The following is a 22,080-nucleotide window of genomic DNA, read 5'->3' as shown; positions in this document are numbered from 1 at the left end:
GAAAAGTAATACCCTCATTTCTATGACTCAGTCTTAGAATATGAGAATTTTCTCATTCAAAGGCTCCTCCCTGAGCAGTTAGATAGACATGAGTTTGATTTGTTTTATTGACAGAATAAGGGGAATGAACCCAACCTGGCTTTCTCCTCTTTTGAAATTGAGAATCCATAAATTGTGGGCCCAATGGAAAGTCAATTAACTGATGCTATAGGGAAGCTTAGTGTGGCCAGGTCGTAACCGGCTGCCTTTTAGGCCACTATGGGCCATTGAACTATTTGAACCACGAAAGCATTTTTCGTTGCCTTTCGTGATTGAATGGCACGTTGTCATTTTCTTTACTCTGAAGGAGTTTCTTACTGTCACTACAAAACATAGCAACAGCTGGGATCCAGGCAGTCATGCTCTAGAATATTCTCTCTCTGTTATTGTGTATGGAGGAAAAAGGAAGCATAGTACTGTCTGGTTGTGTGGCCTCTTCAACGAGGAAGAAAGTGATAAACAGCATCGGTGGGGAGGAGATGATTTAAGAACAGGTGGTGTGGCAAAAGCAATGGACAGACAAGAAGCAACGGATAGACAAGCTGATCATGGGGTCCATGGAACACAATCCTGAATTAGCACAACTATGGGAATGAGATGAAAGTTGCTGGTCTAACAGACTGAAGCTGTAGTCTGCTGAGCAACACTCCCAGGTCTCCACAGAGTAGCATTTTTATTGCAGTATGTCTTTCATGGAAAATGGACAAAACTTTAAATAAATCACAATTACTTATTGCTTAGTATTTTGAATAATAAATTCTTTAGTTTATCAGTACCTCACGGCCTTCAATGTGCATTCTTCAGATAGTTTCAGTTACATATACATTCTTTCTCCTGAACAATAAATTATTCTTAAAAAAAAGAAAAGGAAAAGATACATAATTTTAAAGCAAAGAAAAACAAAAGAACATATATTTTTGACATTTATCTTAAACTTATATGGAAACAACTCTATATGTTAGATGCTTAAATATAAATAATAAAGGACATTATGTTATTTACAATGTTACACAGTAAGTTGAGAGAGTAAAAACTGACATTAACTCATAAAAACAGTAAATGATATAAGAAAACATCCAAGTAATATACAATATGTATTTACAAAAGAATATATAATAGAACTTGTGATATGTGGCCATTTCCTTCTGCCTACATTTCTCTTCAGTGTTTCATAGGTCTTTGCAGATAGAAATCTTTGGCTGGTGGAATGCAGCCAGTACTATTAATACAAGATAAGACCAGGCCTTCCTTATTTTCACCAATGTGAGCCATGCGCCCTTTAACCCCAGGCCATAAAAAGGAATAGTTGCTGAGCAAGTTACCCTGGATAAACTCCACCTCTATCAAGACAGTCACACTGAAACAAGGAAGAGAGAGCAGGTTTGGGACACGTTCACCCACACAGAGGACCATTTTGTAGAAACTAGAATGCTGTCCAGGCACTCTTGGGGGCAAAAGTCATACTAAGCAGGAAGGGAAAGTAAGACAGAAAGTGAATCTTAGGTAAAACAAAAGGAGTTTTGCATATATTTGCATGTATTATGCTCCACTGCATACACCTCAGTGGGATACGATTTTCGACCCAGGAAACAAAGTTGCTGTCAAACTCCTGGGCAATCTCTACCACCTTAAAACCCAAGATAGCTTTCCATATGCTGGGAATATAAGGTCACACTCCGATCGCCACTTCACTGCCTGAATTTATTAACAGAGGTGGTCAAGAGTGACGTGACAAGCATCACAGAGATACCCTTGTGAACACAAATCAAGTGGCCATGGCAGGTGGTGCTGAGCAGTCAATTGGCTTTTCTTATCAAGGGAGCAAAGGACGTCCCAACTATAATAATAAGCCACCTCTGTGGGTGATTAGAGTCAAGTTGGAAATACAATTTCCTCTTGTCTTCAATTTTCATATATATTTGCAATTTGAAAATGCATAGCAATTCTCATTGTAAGAAACATGTTGCCCATGACTCTCAATAGAAACTTCTATTTATTTTTAAAATTCTACCACAATGGGACATCTGAGTTCCCCAATGCCCAAATAATTTTAAACAGAATTTTTAGGGTTTTAAATTCATGGTAGGAATTTCTTTATTGAAATAGCTAAGGATGAGTCAAGGCCTTCAAAGGCAATGTTAAAATAATTTAGAGAACTTCATTGGACTGACTGTCTTCTTCCCCATGCCGTGAGCTTACTCATTTCTGCAGAATTGGAAAATCAGTGCAACTTGCAAAGGCTCCTCAGTGTAGGTTAAAAAGCAAATGAGGATACCACTGAGCACAGAGAAAGTGGCATATGAACAGTGAGGGAAAATTTGAGATACTAAATAGTAACAGTAACTTCAAGAATCCGCAGACAGGCATCTGTGCGGATTGTAGGAGCATGTGGGAGCGTAACATGACTCATGCCCAGCCTGCATTTTTCTGCTGAGATCTACTTCCATGTCATTTCTTCTTCTTAATTGTTAACATCAAGATTTGGTGAAGAAATATATTCAGTTCACCCGCAAAAAAGAAGCAATTACTCTCACTGACTCCATGAACTCCCCGATAACCTGTTTCTCATTTGTCCCATGGCTCCTAAGAGGCCACGTGAAACCTAAGTAAAGCTCCAGCCCTGATTTAACAGGTATCATACAGGCCATGAAATGGGTTCTGTGTTTCAAATAATTTTTTTTCTTCCATTTTCCTTTATTAGCAGTTATTTCAAATGTTAATATTTATAGGCCTTCCTTTGGATTTATCATCACAAGAGAACATGCAATGCTTAGGCCAATCTTAGTCCTACTTTATGACAGTAAAGCAAAAATTAAAGGAGGTGGGGGAAATGGGTGAGAGAGCCTATCAATGGAGAGGTCAGGACACAGGTGGGGGTCACTTCCGCAAGTAAAGGTGCAATCTTTCCAACAGGATCGACATTTCCTGATGAATCATTACTTGTGATCCCAAATCACATACACATCGGCCATTCCTGATAAAAATGTTCAGGCACAGTTATGACCTGATCAAGGCAACATGGAAAAATACAAGACAAAGAGGGGGAGAAAGGAGTGGTCACCCACATTTTAAAATTTCAACTGAGTCACCAAGCTTCTTTCCACCTATACAGTCACTCCTTCTGAACACTTTACAATGGAAATACTTCCCTATGATGACAAGTCACCGCTATTACAGCAGGCATGTTTGACTCCGGAAGTATTTCAGACAAAATGCTGCATGTGCTGTCTGGGCTGGACTTTTTGTGCCGTAATATGCCTCTTTTTGAGCCGAGAAGACACAACCAATCACTAGCTTCAAAATCAGTGAAAACTACAAGTCAGAAATGATTGCACCTTTATCAGCCATGGTTTGATCGTCAACTAGATAAGCTGCTGGATCATTCCCCCAGAGAGAAAGTGACATTGAGTCCTCTCATAAGGTGTTAGATTAACCCTGATAGCAAGCCAGAACCCATTTTCTAAGCTATCCCTAAAACTGTTGCTTTTTATCAAGAGAAAAAAAAATTCAAATAAAGTAAATGAGGGCTCCTTTTAGTAAGAGCAAGCTGTCTTCTGATTAATAATATAGTTTTTTTTAAAAATCACAGTATTACTTTCTTCCTAATATTTAACATTACTTAATGCGGTTTCTTGCTGTATTTAATAGTAGCATGCTGTTGGATCTACTATTATCTCAGAGCCCAATGAGGCAAACCTTTGGCTGGCAGAGTAGACACAACTCATTTCATATTCTGAAAGCAAAGAAAACTTCATACACAAGTGAGGCGTATCTGGATGGATGTGCCATTACAAGACATACTGATCGGGTGCTACTACAAGCAAACAGAGGGACAGTTGCAAGTCTTGCAAATCATACATCCAGTCAACATCATAATGCAATGCACAAGAAGCCAGCAAAAACTGAATCTATGAGAGGTTTTGCTGAAATACTGTGGAAAAGCAATCACTGTAACTGTACAAAACTTGCTCTCGACATAACATAACATAAAGGCACCATTGATATCTTTCTCGTTTTGAAATACTGTAAAAAATTGCTACATATGGCACATAACACATTTTTTACATACATATATTTAATTTATAAAAGTTTTTTTTCCTGTTTTCTATTTGCAGAACTGCTAAAATAAAATAAATTGTTTAATTTAAGGTGGAATACTTTATTATATAAAATAAAGTTTTACAGGTGAATCTATGTGTTTATTTAGGTTTTATACAGCAATAGGGTCTTGGTTAGCAATTACACTAGACAGCCTGGCCTGGATTTCTTCCTGTGTCGAGAAGCGGCCTGCTGGGTTAGTCCTGCTGTCAGCCAGGCGGAAGGCAGGTGTTGCCTCAAGACTGGCTGCCAGGGGGTTCTGTATGCCCAGGAAAGGTGTATCTTCACCTACTCTTTCATCTTCTGTTTCGCTCTCTGAGTTACTGCTCTGGGAGCTTGTGTTGCCGTCCACTTCCAATCTGTTAGCAATGTGGCCATTGGGCTTGGTTCTTTTGGCCCGCCGGCTATTGGCGAGTTTCTTAACAGGCTCTTGGGCTGGCTCGTACTCCTGGGTCGTTTCATACTCCTCATCCTCCACTATCCTCAAGGGGCTAGGGGGGAGGCTGTTACTGTCATGCGCGGGGTTGTGATGGAAGGAGCTGAACTGCTGAGGGTGATGGTCAAACTTCTTCTCCCGCAGCCTTGGTGGTGTCACGAGAAGTAGAGGTCTCTCTTCTTCCACGAAGGGGCTGACCGCCATGGAAGGCATGGACACCGTCATGCTGGACACGGGTGGAGACATTTCCGAAGGGGGTGATTTGGGGGAGCTTGGCGTGTGGAAATCTACAGGTGACATACGAGCCGGGGTGGTCATGGCTGACACATACCTGTGTGAGCACAGAATACCCTGCATAAGTGTGGTGCAATAAGAGGCACATAGCAGGGAAGGTAAGGGGACAGAGTTCATAATAGTATATCATCAGAGAACAGAGAATTTCTATTCATTGTAGACTGCTCAATTATTTACGCTAGGACATTCCACACCCTTGGAATCGAAAATTAGGTAGCCAAGAGTTTCCTCACAGGAGTGCATGCAAAGATCAGCTAAATTGCCTAGCTCATCAAAGCTTTTGGGATTTTCAATCTCATCACAATTATAAATAAAGGCATATGAGCCAAGATAAGAAGGCATTAGGTCCTGGAAACCTCTCAGCTTATATAAGGACCAAGGCTCAGGGATTCGGAAGGGAAAGAAGTATTACTTAAATACTATACCTTCCTAAAGGCCAAGGGGTCTTAGAGAATGAAGCCCAAATGGGGAATGGAAGAAGATCTAAGATGAGTTGCTGATAGCTGGATCTGCATGCATTTGGATCTGTGTGCCTTGTTTCTCCTTAGCTCAGCTATAAGGTTATGTCTTATGAAAAAAAAAGAGCATAGTAACTTAGATTTATTCCTGACAACAGTGTCATACATTTGTGTGCTTTTCATATTTTCCATGAAATGCAACTAGTTAACATTCAATTTGGAACTATCCATCCCAGTGTCCAACAAACACAGTCAAAGGTAAGCCTGAGAGAGCCTAATGTTGGCTTCACAGTTACCACAATGAGGTTATGTCCAATCTTTGGTCTATCTCTCTTCCAAAACCCACAACTATATCAGTCTTTGGTTAATCTCTTTCATGATGCCTCAAGGGTTGGCTGTACCATGTTACCTTCTATCATGTTATGTCTGATAATGCTCAGTGACTCTTGCCATCAGGCCACCAAGCACACTGTTTTCACCATACCATGCTTTCTTCCCCCAATATAAGAAGTCCTGACTTTTGGCACTGAGGAAGACGTGGCTTATTCAGAGTCACATTTCTCAGCTTTTGATAAAAAATGCTACCAACACACAACACTAAATGACTCTTTTCTTCACACTGGCATTCACAGAGTCTAATTTGACATGACCTGAGATGACACGGAGTGCCACCATCTGAACTCTCGCTAACAGGAACAGAAAACCCATGAACCTCGCTGCTTCTCCATGATTTGCAGTGATACAGATATGAGAGCTAACTGCCTCTAAACCGGGAACGTGCCTGAGAAATTGAAATATGTGGGCCTTGAGTCTTCAGACTTTTGGCTTTGGGGGTACTTAAATTAAGCTCTCTGAGAAATGCTAATTCAAATTCAACCAACATATAAAAGTGATTCATCTTTTCTCTCCATAATCTCTAGGTTAAAGGAATATTTTGTAGTCCTAGGTATTATCTGGAAGCCAAGCACAGCAGGAAGATGTCAACATTTAAAGATAAATATCACTTGTAGTGATGAGGAATGATTTCATCTCTAACTTCCTTTTCATGTTTCAAAAATAGACTGAAATAGAATGGATAGACTTCCTTAATACATAAAAAAAAATTATATGAATTTAAGACTAAAGTTTTAAAACAGTTTAAACCCTGCCTTTCATAGATTAGTTGCAGGGAAACCTCTGATTTCATAAATTCCATAACGTTCTAAAATATCATTTTTGGGGAAAGGCCCTTGAAGAAGTAACCAATAGGCCTGCAAGCCCAGAATTTTTGTTTGTTTGTTTTTGTTGTTGTTTTATTTTTCTTGCTCTGTTGCCTAGGCTGAAGTACAGTAGCGCCATCTCAGCTCACTGCAGCCTCCGCCTCCTGGGTTCAAGCAATTCTCCTGCCTCAGCCTCCCGAGTAGCTGGGACTACAGCTGGGTGAGCACTGCCATGCCCAGCTAGTTTTTGTATTTTTAGTAGAGACGGGGTTTCACCATGTTGGCCAGGATGGTCTTGATCTCCTGACCTCGTGATCCACCCACCTCAGCCTCCCAAAGTGCTGGGATTACAGGCGTGAACCATCACGCCCAGCCTGTTATTTTTTATTGTCAGTACTCCCCGGTCTTTATCTGGAAAGAGTCTATCAAAGTCATCTCTACCCATGGAACTACCACATAAGTATGGATTTGACATTATGTAAACCTTTTAGTAAATGGTCAAAGATTAGACTAAGATGACAATAAAATAAAAATAAATAAAATAAAATTCAGTGGACTTGCAAACAAACAGGTAATAGCTTACCTCTGATTTCATAAATCCCATAAAGTTCTAAAATATCATTTTGAAGGAAAGGCCCTTGCAAAAGTAAGCAAGAGGCCTGCAAGCCCAGACTGTGTTATTTTTTATTGGAAGTACTTCCCAGTTCAAGACAGGAAAGACTGTATCAAAGTCATTTCCACACATGTAACTACCACATAAGCATGGATTTGACATTATGTAAACCTTTTAGTAAATGGTCAAAGATTAGCCTGAGATGACAATAAAATAAAGTAAAACCCAGAGGACTTGCAAACAAATAGGAACAGGTAACAGCTTACTGATGGGCTAGAAATACTGGTCATCTTCCAGCTTAGGTGAAAATGGAGAAAGAGAATCTATGAATTCAATATTACTATTTAATATCTTTTTGTTTACTTTCTTCCATTCTTCATCTTCCCTTTGCTGTAACTCCCCCAACCCAACCCAATCTCCCCAGAGGAAAGCCAAAACATTCTGGAATAAAGGGCCATCTTGAAGGCAGTATCTGCTTTGAAAACCACCTGTGAAGACTGCCAGACGCAGCATCCAAGAGATTTATTTATTCATCCCTTCTTGGAATTTCATAAAAGAGATACTATAGGGTGGAAGGCAAGCAGTTGCCCCCCATGACATTCAGCAATGACATAGCCCTTGATTTGACTTAACTGAGGCTGGAAGGTAAGACAGGGTTAGCAGATAAGAACACGAGGCCAGCTCGACCACCGAATCAGAGTTTGGATAACTGGCAAATTGGAATTATAGAAGGGTCCTTATCAAGCATTGATGCCATCTCTCTAATGTTACAACTGAGGACACTGAGACCCCAAGTGGGTCTGAGCCCATGGCCAGAGCTGGAAACTCCATGTGCTGCACCTTCCGCATCAAAGTATCCCAGCTCTTTAAGAGTCTGTTGCCTGTCAGTCACTGGGACGAGGAGAGAAGCTCAGAAGAAATAAGTTCCGTCAAACAAAGAGATGACTTCATCAACTAGGAGAACTCCTAGAACAGGTAACTGCTGCCCCTTATTCTGATTAGAGTAGATTTCCTGAGGTGAGACCGCAGGTGCTCACGGGGATTCTCTGACTGTCTCCTCTGCAGTAGCTTTGCCCTTCGGTTTTACCTTTCACTATGAGGAGAGTCTCGGTAGGAATCAGGGGTTTCTCTGGCATGCCTGAGGAAGCTGTTACATTCACGAGGGCCTCCTGTGCCATTAAGACGTCCTCTTGGGCCCCCAGTTGGGCTGCTGTGCCTACTGTTTTCTACAGATGACATCATGATTACAGAATGGCTTTCGGAAAGGATGCTTTCAGTATGTCCGTTGCTCCAGCTGTGGAGGAAATGGGAGAGGCAATGAGATATTTCATTCAAAAATTATATGCAAAAAATGGAAATGAAAGGAATGGATTCTGACAAATGTTTCAAACTACTGATGCATCTGGAGCTCACTGCAACATCACTTGTCTCCGAATAGAATAGCCACAAAGATCATTTGCTATAGAGAGGATCTTGATTCAGATTGGCTTTGTAAGTATACAGTACATTCACTCGATCACTCACTCAATAAATATTTATCGAATGCCACTCCTTACTGTATAATTATAGTGTCTCTGTTCTTGAGTGGCTTAGATTAAAGAAACATTTCCTTGTATGAGCTACATTTGGAGATCTAGCATTGGTCTTGGTAGAGTAAGTGCACTGAGGTGGGGATCGCCAGGGCATTTGAGAATTTAGGGTTCCGCTATTTAACCAATTCTCATGCGCATTTCCCAGGGAAATCAATTATTGAAAGAAGTTGACTTCTAAGTATTATGCAGAGCCAAAAACAGACTTGTCCTAGTGTAGCAATTGGGTGAGTAGCAGGGCATGAGTAAAGACAATCTCAGGAATGGGAAACAATGGCTCTGTGGAGTTACCTAATTGAGGTTCAAATTTATGCAGGAATTAAGGGCAAAGCCAGCTGATTTTCAAAATCTGTTGCTGCCCAAAGACCATCCATTTCACTGCGTCCTTTCTTAGACAGTGGTATCAAAAGGCAATGTGCAACAATTCATGCTGAGAGAAAAGCCATGGAATTTTTAAATTCTCATACCTGTGGCTAGGAGTCTGGGTGACAGTAGTGGAATGATGGGCTGTGGAAGTATAGTGACTGGTGGAAAAGGATGTCTCTGCTTCTCTCTCAACAATATGCTCACTGGAGATGACGTTTTTAGATACATATTGCTGGATAAACAAAGAGACACAACTTTAAGATTCGTGTAGATTCATGTCAGTCAAGGTACTAATATTGTCATGTAAATAAAAACACTAACACTGTCACAAACACACAAATCTATTTTTGTACAGATGCTTTGTAATAAATTCCATTTCCTCAACAGCCAGATGGAAAATCCTGTCCTGGCTACTGTGGCTTTTAGATGAGATGAATAGAGTTAAACAAACAAATAAACAAATAAAAAAACCTCTCTGGATGTGCATCCAATGTACGGCCCATCATCCCAACTACAGTTTATCAGCAAAAGTCCTATTTCCTCTATTTTATTTTAAATTAATAACATGACTAGACTTCCATACAAATACAAATATCCATCCAATATTCATTTGTTTCATGGTTATTGCAAGTCGAAGAAGGCTAAATGCTCTCTGAGTGAAATAGAAGCAGACAGGTGGTTTATGTAATTTCAAATTTCAAAGCACTAGAAAAAAATATTTAAAACCTCTATATTTTGGGCCTACCTTTCTCCTTCCATTTCCTAGTGCCCATGTTGTCCTACTAATGTCATTGAAATGTTTAACTTGTTCTCAGTGGTAGGGCTAACAAGGCTACTGATAAATTGGAGGGACTTAACAATTGTTGTCAATGCACATATCTTGACAAAGCACATAATATATGGAGGACATTTCTATTTAATGCAGGTGGATTCTACTTTCTTTTCTTTCTTTCTTTCTTCTTCTTCTTCTTCTTTTTTTTTTTTTTGAGATGGAGTCTTGCTCTGTTGCCCAGGCTGGAGTGCAGTGGCGCAATCTCAGCTCACTGCAACCTCCACCTCCGGGGTTCCAGTGGTTCTCCTGCCTCAGCCTCCCGAGTAGCTGGGATTACAGGCATGTGCCACCATGCCCAGCTAATTTTTGTATTTTTAGCAGAGATGGGGTTTCACCATGTTGGCCAGGCTGGTCTCAAACTCCTGACTTCAGGTGATCCGCCTACCTCCGTCTCCCAAAGTGCTGGGATTATAGGCGTGAGCCACCGCGCCTAGTCAGAGTTTATTTTCATCAGCAAACCACAGTAGTGGTTTTTTACTGTTTCTATTAGGGAGGGAGGCCTGTTTTGAAGTTGTGTTTTAATTGCTGTTGATATTTATACCAAATTGAGTTAAGTAATAGGAAAACCAATAGAAAGGCATACTTTTTGATGAAATAAGGCACTTTATAATCTGATGGTCTGTGGGCTCTAAATATATTCATGGAGATCCAAAAATACACAGCTTGAATTATGCTTGAAACTCTAGCTGGTTCTCTTAGTGGAAAGGCTATTCCATGTGGATCTTCTAGGAAATACAGCTAGCTTGATTAAAGGAAAGGATACACAGTGACCTACTTCTAGTCCCTGCACCATTTCACTATTGCTTCTTGGGAGGCAACACAAGCTCAGTGAATCTAATGAAAATAATACTTAACAATTATTGAACATTCACTAAATGCCGCAAGGCTAAGTGTTTTATGCACATTACCTTATTTAAGGCTCACAAGGAGTCTCTGAAGTAGGTATTATTTTTAGGTCTGTTTTTATATTGAAGAAATAAGGTTGAGAAAGGTTAAAGGCCAAAGATACACAATGTGAGCAGTAAATGTAATCCAGGCAGTCATTCTACCGTTTATATAACATGCATAGTGACAGATTATAGTTCTTTTTGTAGTGAATATCATTATCACGTGTGTAGAACATTGTGATGAACACTGTTAGGGTGTGAAAAAGCAACAGAGTATGTTAACCTATGAGCATCTTGTTCCAACAAAATCTCAACGGTGTTTGCTACAAGACTTGCTGATAGTTTAGTAACCACCAACTCTGTAGTTGGGTCTATGATACATCTGTTCCACTCAAAATATGCCTTTTTCTATAGGATAGAAAAGGTACTACAATAAAATCTTCAAGCTTTGTGTATTAAAAAAACCCATACATCATAGCAATAATTTGAAAAGAAGAAGGATGATGTTGGAATAGAAAGAGCAATACTCCAAAAGCCAGGAGATAGTGCAGCTCTGGCCCTTATCTGTAAATAAAAGAGAGATTTGAAAGATAATATCTTCAAACTCTCCAGAACCTAATATTCTATGATCTAGTTGTATTTTAAAAACTGAATGCTGAGTGTTTGGTACAGTATGAACAAAATATTTTAATGATGATGGATACATTTCATCTGGAGGGCTTGACATCATTTAGAAAGCGCCAGGGAAGAAGCTGGCATGACACTCTTCTCCTTTTGCTACTGAGAAGCGTGTTTGATAAGTCACTTGACCTTTTCACGCCCTAAAGGAAATCAGAATCCTTTGGAAATCATCATCAGTAAATCATCAGGCACTGTGAATTGCCCTGAGAAGATAACTCTAAAGCTCTTTGCTCAGTTATCTGTACTAATCAGTTACAGACTGGAGTAGCCTCATATATTCCAAGTTATATATGAAAAAAAATCCTTTTGATTATTGTACTATTAATTTTGTTTTCTCCCCACGCTCTCCACGCAAGCCCCAGCTATGGCCTCCTTGCAGAACAAACCCAACACTATTATTCCAACTCCTTAATGAACACTTTATAAGAGGAAATGTGCTGATTTTACAGTAACCAAATCCACTTTAAAAAATGTTCCCATTATTTTCTCCTGGCAAAAACCTGGATTCCTGGAAGCCATGGTGATTAATGGCAGCAGCTAAAAGCTTAAGAGCTTTCGAAAATAAACTTCAAGGCGTCTGAACAGAGGAAAGAGGCTCAGTTTTTTCCACTGGCCAGAGTCAACGTACATTCACCAGCTGGACATTCTCGGGGGGTGGGTTAGGATGGTGAGGCCCATTGGCAATGTTCATCATATTGTTTCGTTCAGACCGAAGGCTCTGCCGAAGACGGTCATGAAGCTTTTTCCGCTGTTTCCTAGACATAAGAAAGGGAGCATTTATTTTTTTTCGATTATTTACATTTCATAGTAGAGCCAAATCTTTATTCTACTGACAGCTATGAGTAGCTCAAGGCAGTAGATTGTTGATGAGGAAGAGGGAAGGGAGCGTGTCCACTCTATCCCAGAACAAGTGAAACCACACATCCTTACCAAATAGATTTTAAAATCCACATGGGATTCTTTTGGTAATTTAGCTGTTTTACCGAGAGACAAGAAAAAAAGAGGATAACACAAATAAGTTGATAATTGACTAAAATCCCAACTTTCCTATCAATCCATCTTTGCCTAAGTCTTACAAATGTACACTTATTTGTCTTAGATAATAATTTGTGCTGGGCTGGGCACAGTGGCTCATGCCTATAAGCCTAGCACTTTGGGAGGCAGAGGCAGCAGAATCACTTGAATCCAAGAGTTTGGAGAAGCCCGGTTTCTACAAAAAATACAAAAATTAGCTGGGCTGGTGGCGTGCACCTGTGGTCCCAGCTACCCGAAAGGCTGAGGCATGAGCATCACTTGAACCAGGAAAAAAAAACGTACATTTATAAGAGTGACTTCATTTATAGCTTTTCCTGTGGTCTCTGAAGAAATGAACTGAGTTTTGAATATACACAGTTAGCATGTTTGTGAGTGTATCCTATGTATGTGAGTGAGAATGTGGACATATTTTGCCAATGGATTTTGGCACACTTGTAACATGTTCCTACTCTGGTAACGCTTTTTGTGTAACTAGGCAGTGAATATTGAGATGGAATCTAATGAGACTCACCAGGTTGATTCCAGGAAGGCTTATCTCTATCACTTAATTCTGGCAACACACTAAATCATGGGATATTGAGAAAATACAACCTATACTTTGGATTTTGTGGTATAAAAGCATATTATTTTTCTTCCTCAATGTAATATTCAGATTATGAAAATATTCCCATGGATGGTTTGGCAAGAGAGTATCATGCAGCAACATTTTTTCAAAAACCTTGTTAATTTAACATTATATTAGGCTTGAAATGTAAGTATATGTAGGAGAGAAAAGTGAAGAGAATTCATGTCACATACAATTGAATTTGTTAACATGGACCAAACTTCAAGGCCAAACATAGGGAACCCAAATCTATTCTCATGTGTTCTCTTTTACGTTTTCAAAGAAAGTTTTGCTTGATTTTCCTCCCCTGAGATTCCTTTTTTACATCTCATACTGTGAGAGCATTCATACTGGCAACCTAATTAGATAGAATTTAAAAATAATCACTATAACTCAGAAAACTGCATTTCAGATACCACAAAAGATTTCCTTTATCTTGTAAATTTTAGTGTAAATTGGACTTGTTCTCAGTAGTCCTTTGAACTAAAGGTACTACTGCACCCTGAATGCAGTCAGTCTCTAACCCACAGAAGTTTTTCTAGGTGCATATTAGTTTCTTTTGGGGATAACTTGACTATACTAAAGCCCTCAAATGGACTTTTGTTACCTTCCTTCTCCTTTTAGAATGAGGTGCCTTCACTCTGTCCCACCCATACACATAACTTCCATACAAGCCTGTCCCTCCAGCCCTTTATCCACTCAGGGGCTGTGGTCATTGGGCAGAAATCGTTACAGCACTTTCACATGAATAGAATATTCTGTGTTTAGGAGACATCCTCTGAATGGATTATTCGGAGGAAATAATCCCCCCCGCCCCTCCTTTTTTTTTTTATCCCCAAGACTAGGCTGTGGAGCTCAGATTCTGCAAAGCCCTGGCCATCTAAGCTGTCTCTGCATGAGGGAGAGAGAAAGGCATGGAGGAGGAAGGTTTACTTGGTTTTGCAGTAGGCCACCACACACATGATGCCAACCACAAGGAGGGCGATGCAGATGCCAGTTATGGTCAGCACTCTCTTCTGGTACAGCTCCTCCGCCTCTGGAAAGGGATGAGAGCAGATGTCATCACAGGTCACTTCCACTTGCCAAGACTGACTACAACCAAACAGTGGGCATGCTGCATGACATTGTCCATGTTCACAAGAAAATAAATACATGACAATTCTTTATGTTTACACACATAGCTAATGTACAACATGCTCTGCACTATGCTTTGAACATAAATAACAAAGCCAGCTGGGGCCATTTACAATACAAATATTATACTCAAAAATTACTTCTAATGATAAGCTATAAATATATATATAGTTTATAGTAAATTGGAAATCATAAACATTAATTATAAAATAACTATTTGGTTAAAACTGTAGTTTTTTTTTTGTGAAGTCTCTTGCAAAATAAAATATAAAAAGCTCTTGCAAAGACAACAGGAATCAACATCAATTAAAGGAGCTGGGATTGGCAATTACTGGGGTCCCCCCTTCCTCCTTCCTCCATTCTTTACCCCCCAGCTCCTGGCCTTTTTGTATTTCCCAGCTATTTTGTATCATCACTTTATATCCAGTGGTCTTTACAAAGAGTTATTTCTAACTTAAATATATTAAATTCAAAGACATTTGCAAACATGAACTTGGCTTGTAGTTACCTATTAAATTGAGTCAGGCTCTCTGTGATTTAACAGTAAAATGTGAACACAAGAAGCAATACAATATGAGGTATCAGGGCACTGTATCAAAGAAAATCCCATGTGATGGGTAGGACAGTTATGGGCCCAAGTGGAGACTTGTCCTTTGGAAGACAATTCTAATTACTCCACCAATTGGACTTAGGAACAAGTTTATTTGTCCAAAGAGGTCACCAGTACAAATGATGTGTGATTTGGAACAGAGTTCACATTCATACATTGGCCAACTTGGCAAATGAGCTAATGTAGGTTATGCTAAGGAAGTGTGATGCTTAGAACTTTGAACTAAAGATACTACTGTACCCAAAATGCAATCAGTCTCTAATTCATAGAAGTTTTTCTATTTTCGAATTAGTTTCTTTGGGGGATAAGTTGATTAGACTAAGGTAGGTCAGGTTCTTAACAAGATTTGCTGATTTAATAGGGACCCTGATCCCTTAGGACCTGAGCTTCCAGTGAGTCTAATTACATCTATTGGAAGATCTTCACAAGTTCACTCAGAAAGAGAACTCGACAGCAGTGTAAGCTGTTCACTTGCCATTATAATCAATAAGTTGGTCAGGAACTGGGGAATACTGTATAAACAGAGCTGACTTATCTGGACATCAACAAGGGACCCGCAAAGCCTATTTCCATATTACATCTGCAGTGGCACAACTACACCTTTAACTACACCTTTTTCTCTTTTGAGAGAGGGCAGCTTGCAAGAAGTTTTCTTGAAATGAAAAAGTGAATTTTAATTTCTAGGATACAGTGGACCTTATCATGAAACGAAACATTTCCTACAAGCCGAGCCCATGATAATCAAATTCCAGTGAACAGGTCAAGAACATTGTCAAATCAAATTAATATAGCACTGATTATTAACAGGAGGAGAAGGAGAAGAGAAGTCAGTGGGTAAAGGACTAGAATGCTGCATAGATTATACAAAAACAAATCAAAAGGAGGTGGAAAGGAAAAACAAACCAAGAGGACAGACAGACTGACAGAATGACAGAGAGACCGAGGAAGGGAAAACAAGGTTAAAAGTTAAGGAGCCATCTGAAGTCCCTGGCACAGCATGCCTGATACTAAGGGAGGAAAAATAAATAAAGAAAAGAAAACCAGAGGGAGGAAATGCTTGGGTGGGAAGAAAAGGTAGATGCAAAGTTGGAAGGGTCATTCCATACAGCATAACTCCTAATCTAAGCTAGCAGTCATGTGGAAGCCACAATTAGAAAGCGAAGCGGCTGGTGCATTGCGGTGAAACAATGTACTGGGAAATATTGCATTGGTGTCACAGATTTTTTGTGTGTGTGCAGCAAAAGTCAGATGAGGACAAGGAATGTGAGTGCTCATATATTAATTGCGTGTGTCTGCTGCCTTCCCTCTCCCATAGTCACAGGACGGGGAATTAATTTCTATGGGGTATCTGGTTGATGCTGCTGCTGTAGCCTCCCTTCCTGATCTTGGTATCTTGATCAGGTTTTAGGATACATGTCTAAGAAGCAGAGCTGTCACCCCACTGGTCCTTCTCCCTGGGACCCAGGACGCAGAGCACAGCTCCTTGGGCTGTGAGGAGTTGGTGAAGAAGTAGGAGTGTAGGTATTATTGCCAAGAGATGAACGCCCTGTATGACTGTCCTCTTTTCCTTACTCTACTGTTTTCTTCTTTGGAGATGGGCAAGCCTGTGGTCGTTCTTTTCTACTGATATCTTAACATCCTAACTTTAAAAAGAAGCTGGGAAACTGCTTCTGCAAACTTCAAAAACGGGGACATGGACAAGGGCTAAATGGGAAAAAGGCATCATGCTTACTCTCAGGGATTCCTGGGACAAGTTGTCTTTTGGTTGTTAATTACAGAAGAATAGATTGAGCTGCGCTTGGAAACATATGGTGCATGATGACGGGTGCATTCTTTCTATGCTGTGTAGGCAGACACACATTTTCCAGTAAAATGATCATTTCATGGAAATAAAGAGGTAGCTCAGTAAAGGCCAAAGGGTAATGTAACAGCACTAAAACGGACTGATTCAAGCCAAGGCCCATAGAATACAGACATGGGATTAAAATCCTGTATTCACATCAGCATTGACCAGATGCACTACAACTCTCATCCACATTGCTATTTGAATTTTTCACGGTTTGGCTCAATCAGGTGATCCCACACTATGAATGTGATCAAGGAAAAATACTTGGTGAAAAATAATATAAACAATAGATTCTTTAACCTGTTTTTACCCATATTAATTTTTTTCTTATGTGTCAGGTCAACTGGGGAAGAGCAAATTAGAGACAGACAGGGCTGAAAACAAGAGTCCGTCATTCCAATCGGTGGGTCTGTCTCTCAGTGAGCAGAAATGCCCCAGAGTCTTCATGGTTTGGCTGGACTAATATGTTTCCAGATCAAGCACATTTTTCAGTCTGATCTGGCCTGGCCAAGAAACAGAGCCCTTACCTTTCTGAGTTGTACTTGATCTTTAAGGTCTGATTTTCCTGAAGGATGCAATGTTCTGGTTTAGTACACCAGCCAGCCTGGAACTATGAGCCTCTGGAAACTGTACCTTTGAGAACCATGCGGATAGCAGCACCCTGTGTCTTTCCTAACCCATAGGGGATCTTACTGAGGGGGAAGTTATGTATCTGAACTATCCTTCACTTTACTGTTGGGGACAGAAACAATACCTTCTATAGTCAGACCCTCCAGCTATAAAATGAGAAATATGCTGTTAAGGATAGAAGGATATGGGGTAATGGTAGAGTTTTTTCCCTCCCTGCAGGATAGGCCAATAATCCTGCAGAAGTGGGACAATTTTTTTTCCCCCCGAGGGAAGAAACTCCAATAGATAGCTCCCCTCAGTACACAACGTGCTCCCTAGTAATAGAGGTGCTCCCCCTTGTGTTTCTCCCTCTTGGGAGATGTTCTGCAATGCACAAAGGTCCATTCACATGCACCTGGGGGCTTCTCATCAAATTGATAGTTTAATCCTGAATTTTTTTTTTTTTTTTTGGAAGAAATGGGCAACCTATTGAGCAATCCCTGTAGCTGCTAGAGCTTGCAACTGCCTCATTTCCCACAAAGTCTGGAAACTACATTATGTGCAGCCTGTGATGTTATCATCCAAAAGAAGGCAGTGGCTGTAGCATGCCCCTGCTGCATGATGTCCCTGAAGCCAGCTGGATGGGGACCAGATATTCTGTGAATCAGGACATTGTGTCACTGATCCAACCATGGTCCAGGACTGTAGGCGGCATTGAGAAAGACAGACTGGCCTGGGCCTGTGGAGTCTCTGGGAAGGTAGCACAGCTCCTTGCTCCCCAGAGACTGGTCTTCAATCCCAACTATGTAGGATGAAGGCCTTCCAAAAACGTGTGTCCAAATTTTGTATACTCATATATTTTTCTTTTCCTTTTACAGTGTGAAATTTTCTATTCGATTACTTGTCTGCATAATCTTCATGACTCAAATTTAATTCCATTACCACTGGAATCTCCACCTAAAATAGCACAAGGCTGCTTTCTTTCTGTTTTCTATTTCCTTCTTATAAGATAATGAAGTTGACTAGGGTGGTGCTTGAGTATCTCCAGAAAATCTGAGTAATTCAAGTCTGTGCATTTAATATTGTGTTGTAATGTAAGGGCTTTCTGTATACATTACATTGTCTATATTAAATAGATGATTTTTACATTGTATGCCAAAAATCCTACCAGGCTAAGATGCTGTGTGTTTTCTAAGCAGATGGATTTAAAAAGTCTTTTGTTCTCAGGACTCTGAGTGGATTTCCCCTGTATCCTTTATGTGCTACTACTACTTACCCCAACTTTTCTATAACAGCAGAGCCAGATCCAATCAGTGGGTTAAGCAGCCTGGGATATATGTGAATTTGCAGCAGGTGGGGTAATTTTAAATTCTAAGTGAAGGATGCTTGGGAATCTGAAACCTGCTGCACTCAGTAACATTTCAGTAAACTAATCATAGATTGAACGCAGAGAAATCATTGTTATAGCTGTATGATCCCTTCTAAAGAAAAAGGAAATTAGTTAGGAACTGAAAGGTAAGAGTAGGAAGGGAAAAAGATTTCGGCTCATAGGCTCTAAATTCTGCAGGCTAAAAGGAATGATGATTGGTCCATACCCATAAATTCAATCCCAAGATGCTCTGCCAATGCAGAAAGTTGACAAAAAAAAGAAAGAAAGGGAAAAAGTTTCAGAAAAGAGCAATACACTGCACTCCAAAACACATTACACATGACTATTATGGCTCTCTGTGCGTGCACATTGAACCAGACAAATGGTGCGTGGTTAAGAAGCAGTGCTCAGGTACGCCTCTGTGAGTCCACATAGGGAACGTCTCTTTTTATGAGGTGTGCAAAATAGCAGCACATTGTGTCTTTATTAACCCTTAAAAGATCTTACTGAGGGAGAAGTTCTGTCGCTGAACTATCCCTTACACTATTTCCTTGTGTGGGAATAGAAGGATTATTTTTATAATCGGAAAAGGCATTTGATACTATTTCATTTCTTTTTTTAAAAGGCAGAAGCAAAGTTCCAAGGAGGTGAATTTTATTTAATTAAAATAAGTAAAATTAATTAATTATTAATTTTTTACCCAAAGACACCCATGGGCAGAGGCAGGAGCAGAAGGTAGGAGGATGGTAATTTGGTCTGAAAATGTTATCAGGTTGGACTTGGATTTTTCCTTGTTTGTGGGTAGTTGGCCTCGAATACTTCTTGCTCATTGGTTGTGTATTTATTTTCTTAGCTGTATCTCTTTTACTTCTTCTAATCTTTCACTTTTCTCATCACTTGTCTGTTTCATTCACAGAAAGCAACAAACGCTTCTGCCCCAAAACCCCAAACAGGGGCTTGGGACACTGGAGACTCCTTCCAGTTTTTCTCATATAAGTTCTGTGTGGTTAGGACAATTCTACGCCTCACTTTTTTCAGACTGTAAAGAAAAAATAAGTGGGAAAATCCAATTCCTAGGGATTTTCATCTTAACTTATTACTCCTTTAAATAGAGAGTCAGCGAAATCACTTCTCCAGAATGCTGGACTCCCATTCTCACAGCCACACGGAGGACCTGCAGGGCTGCCCAGGGAAGTAGACGCACAGGTATGAGCCAACAGCCAGCAATCCTGGCAGCTGGGACTCTGGAGACTCCAGGATTGCAAGAACAGCAGAACCTGCAGAGGCTCCAATGAGGAAGTGGGAGAAAACAAGTCCCTCCCCCACCAAAAAAAAAAAAAATCTCTGGGGATGACACTTTTCATTTTTTCATTCTCAAAACAAAAACTGATAATCAAATTTCATGATGTGGAAGGCTCTAGGACTTCCTTCCTTTCTCTCTCTCTCTCTCTCTCTCTGTGTGTGTGTGTGTGTGTGTGTGTGTGTGCGCGCATGCGCATGTGTGTGTGGTCAAGAAGCAGGTGGGAAGGAGAGACAGCATATCAACTGAGATCTACATTTTCTTTCTTTGATCACTGCCTCAAGAGATACAAGGGCTATTCAATGATATGGCAAGGTATCTCTTAAGTTTGAAAAAAATGCTGTGGGGGGGTGTTTCTCTTACAAAAACTTGTGTTTGGGTACCTCATATAGAGAGGGAAAAAGCTGAGTGTACTGGGTACACTCATCACAAGATGAGTGTACTGGAATCATCTTGGTTTCGGGTCCTGCTTCTGCCGTGGACCTGTTTAGTGACTTTGGACATGTTAGCTTTTCATTAACAAAATATTTTTCATACAAACACATGCCTCACTGGGCGTCCCTGAGAAGTAAAGGAGATATGAAATATGTGGCTAACAGCAGAAGGGCTTAACAGCTTGTGTAGCAGACACATCAAGAGATGTACCCTGGGCCACTTGCTGTATTCTCGTTTACTTTTGGCTACTTTCATGGCCAGAAAAACTTTTTAAGCTCTGGGGATACTTGAAAACTTAAAAACTTGCTGCCCTTTAAGGAAATGAAGCTTCCCAGATTTTTTTAAAGTATATATATATATACACACACACACACACACACACATATCAAAAAGTACACTGCATAACAAGGATCATGGGAAGTACTATATATAATAGTTTCCTCTGCCTTGGGTCCAGTGTACACAAGCAAATAAGCTATCTTTTTCATAAATTAAAAGCTAGGGGTTTAGTTATGATTAACTTGGTTGCACAATATTCACAGCAAAAATAATTTATTCAAATCCAGATAAATTTCTCTTGCCTCCGTACAACACTCAATTGGTCAAAACTTGGTCATTTTTTTCCTATTTGCTTTCTTCATACAAACTTTGGAACATCAACATGAAAACATTCATTTTCCAGGGAAGTCAATAATAAATTTCCTTACTCATTTCCATGAAGGTGGGACCCAGCTTTTCTTTCTAGAACCCCTTCCCTCTCTTTCCTTTTTCTCCTACCAGTCAGTAATAATTTAAGGGTTAAAATCAAGCGATGTCTACAGGAACTCTCTCCAGAGAGTCAGGATTCCATGCCTACGTGAACACTGCTCATGATCTGTATTAGTTGCATAGAAAGCTTGGTTAAGTCTTCAATAAAATTAGTAGCATGCCCATGCATACATATTACTGCATTTACAGTTTTATAGGTAAGTCTGTCAGCCTAACTATAATTTCATTTCGCGGGAAGTCATTCATATCAGGCAGCTCCAATTTCAAATAATTCAATGGGAAATTGGTACTTAAAACTGGAATCTCTTCTGGTCATAAGCCCTAACAAGGAAACAAGCAGAGGGAACATGCATCAGTCATACTAGACCCAGAGCAAATACTGCTCTAATTTATTTTTACTATTGGTAGCTACATTTCTTTCACTGTGAGTCAAAAAAAGCAGAATACACGAGCACTTTTCATTTTATGAAAAGGTTATTACTTTCTATCTGTTCTACTTAATCTAATGTTGGCCTGGGCTCATTAAGAATCACATGCTTCCTATTGAACTTCTGCCTAGCCACTACATTTTTCAAATTAAATTAATAATTCAAAAACACAAAGTTTACTGTAAACAATCTAGTTTCCTTTTCTACATGTGATTTCCGGCTGTGCTCTGAGCAATATAAAAAATTAATCCAAATCCAAAAGTCTTCAGAAACTATTAAATATTGACTCACGAATCCTTTGTCTTAGGATTTTATAATCGCTTGAGGAAAACTGATTAACCTGTAGGTTAATTTAAATTTTCAATCGCATTAAAGAAAAGAACAATAGAACAACTTTCTTTAACAAAAAATATATACCCATGCAATTATGGTTTCTGTTAACATTTGAAG

At 39.8% G+C, this 22,080-nt stretch overlaps 1 protein-coding gene across 18 annotated transcripts in view; it reads right to left on the bottom strand.

Annotated features, from left to right (window-relative positions):
* Positions 1-695: 695 nt before the first annotated feature.
* Positions 696-22,080, bottom strand: part of NRG1 (neuregulin 1) — a 219,668-nt gene continuing 198,283 nt past the window's right edge. For 8 of the 18 annotated variants that reach the window (XM_003902626.5, XM_003902625.5, XM_009212843.4 and 5 more), the window contains 5 exons: positions 14,065-14,167; positions 12,121-12,247; positions 9,194-9,324; positions 8,225-8,431; positions 696-4,904 (listed from right to left, as the gene is read on the bottom strand). In XM_003902626.5, the coding sequence (XP_003902675.1) occupies positions 4,250-4,904; positions 8,225-8,431; positions 9,194-9,324; positions 12,121-12,247; positions 14,065-14,167 (1,223 nt within the window). In that variant the 3' untranslated portion in view covers positions 696-4,249. Of the gene's footprint in view, positions 4,905-5,292; positions 5,435-8,224; positions 8,432-9,193; positions 9,325-12,120; positions 12,248-14,064; positions 14,168-18,925; positions 18,950-22,080 lie in introns of all 18 variants that reach the window. The other 10 variants (XM_003902624.5, XM_009212845.4, XM_009212842.4 and 7 more) reach the window with 4 other exon arrangements.

The sequence above is a fragment of the Papio anubis genome, chromosome 8 (assembly GCF_008728515.1).
Source record: "Papio anubis isolate 15944 chromosome 8, Panubis1.0, whole genome shotgun sequence".
Classification (NCBI taxonomy): domain Eukaryota; kingdom Metazoa; phylum Chordata; class Mammalia; order Primates; family Cercopithecidae; genus Papio; species Papio anubis.
This window is presented reverse-complemented; position numbering and strand designations above follow the sequence as displayed.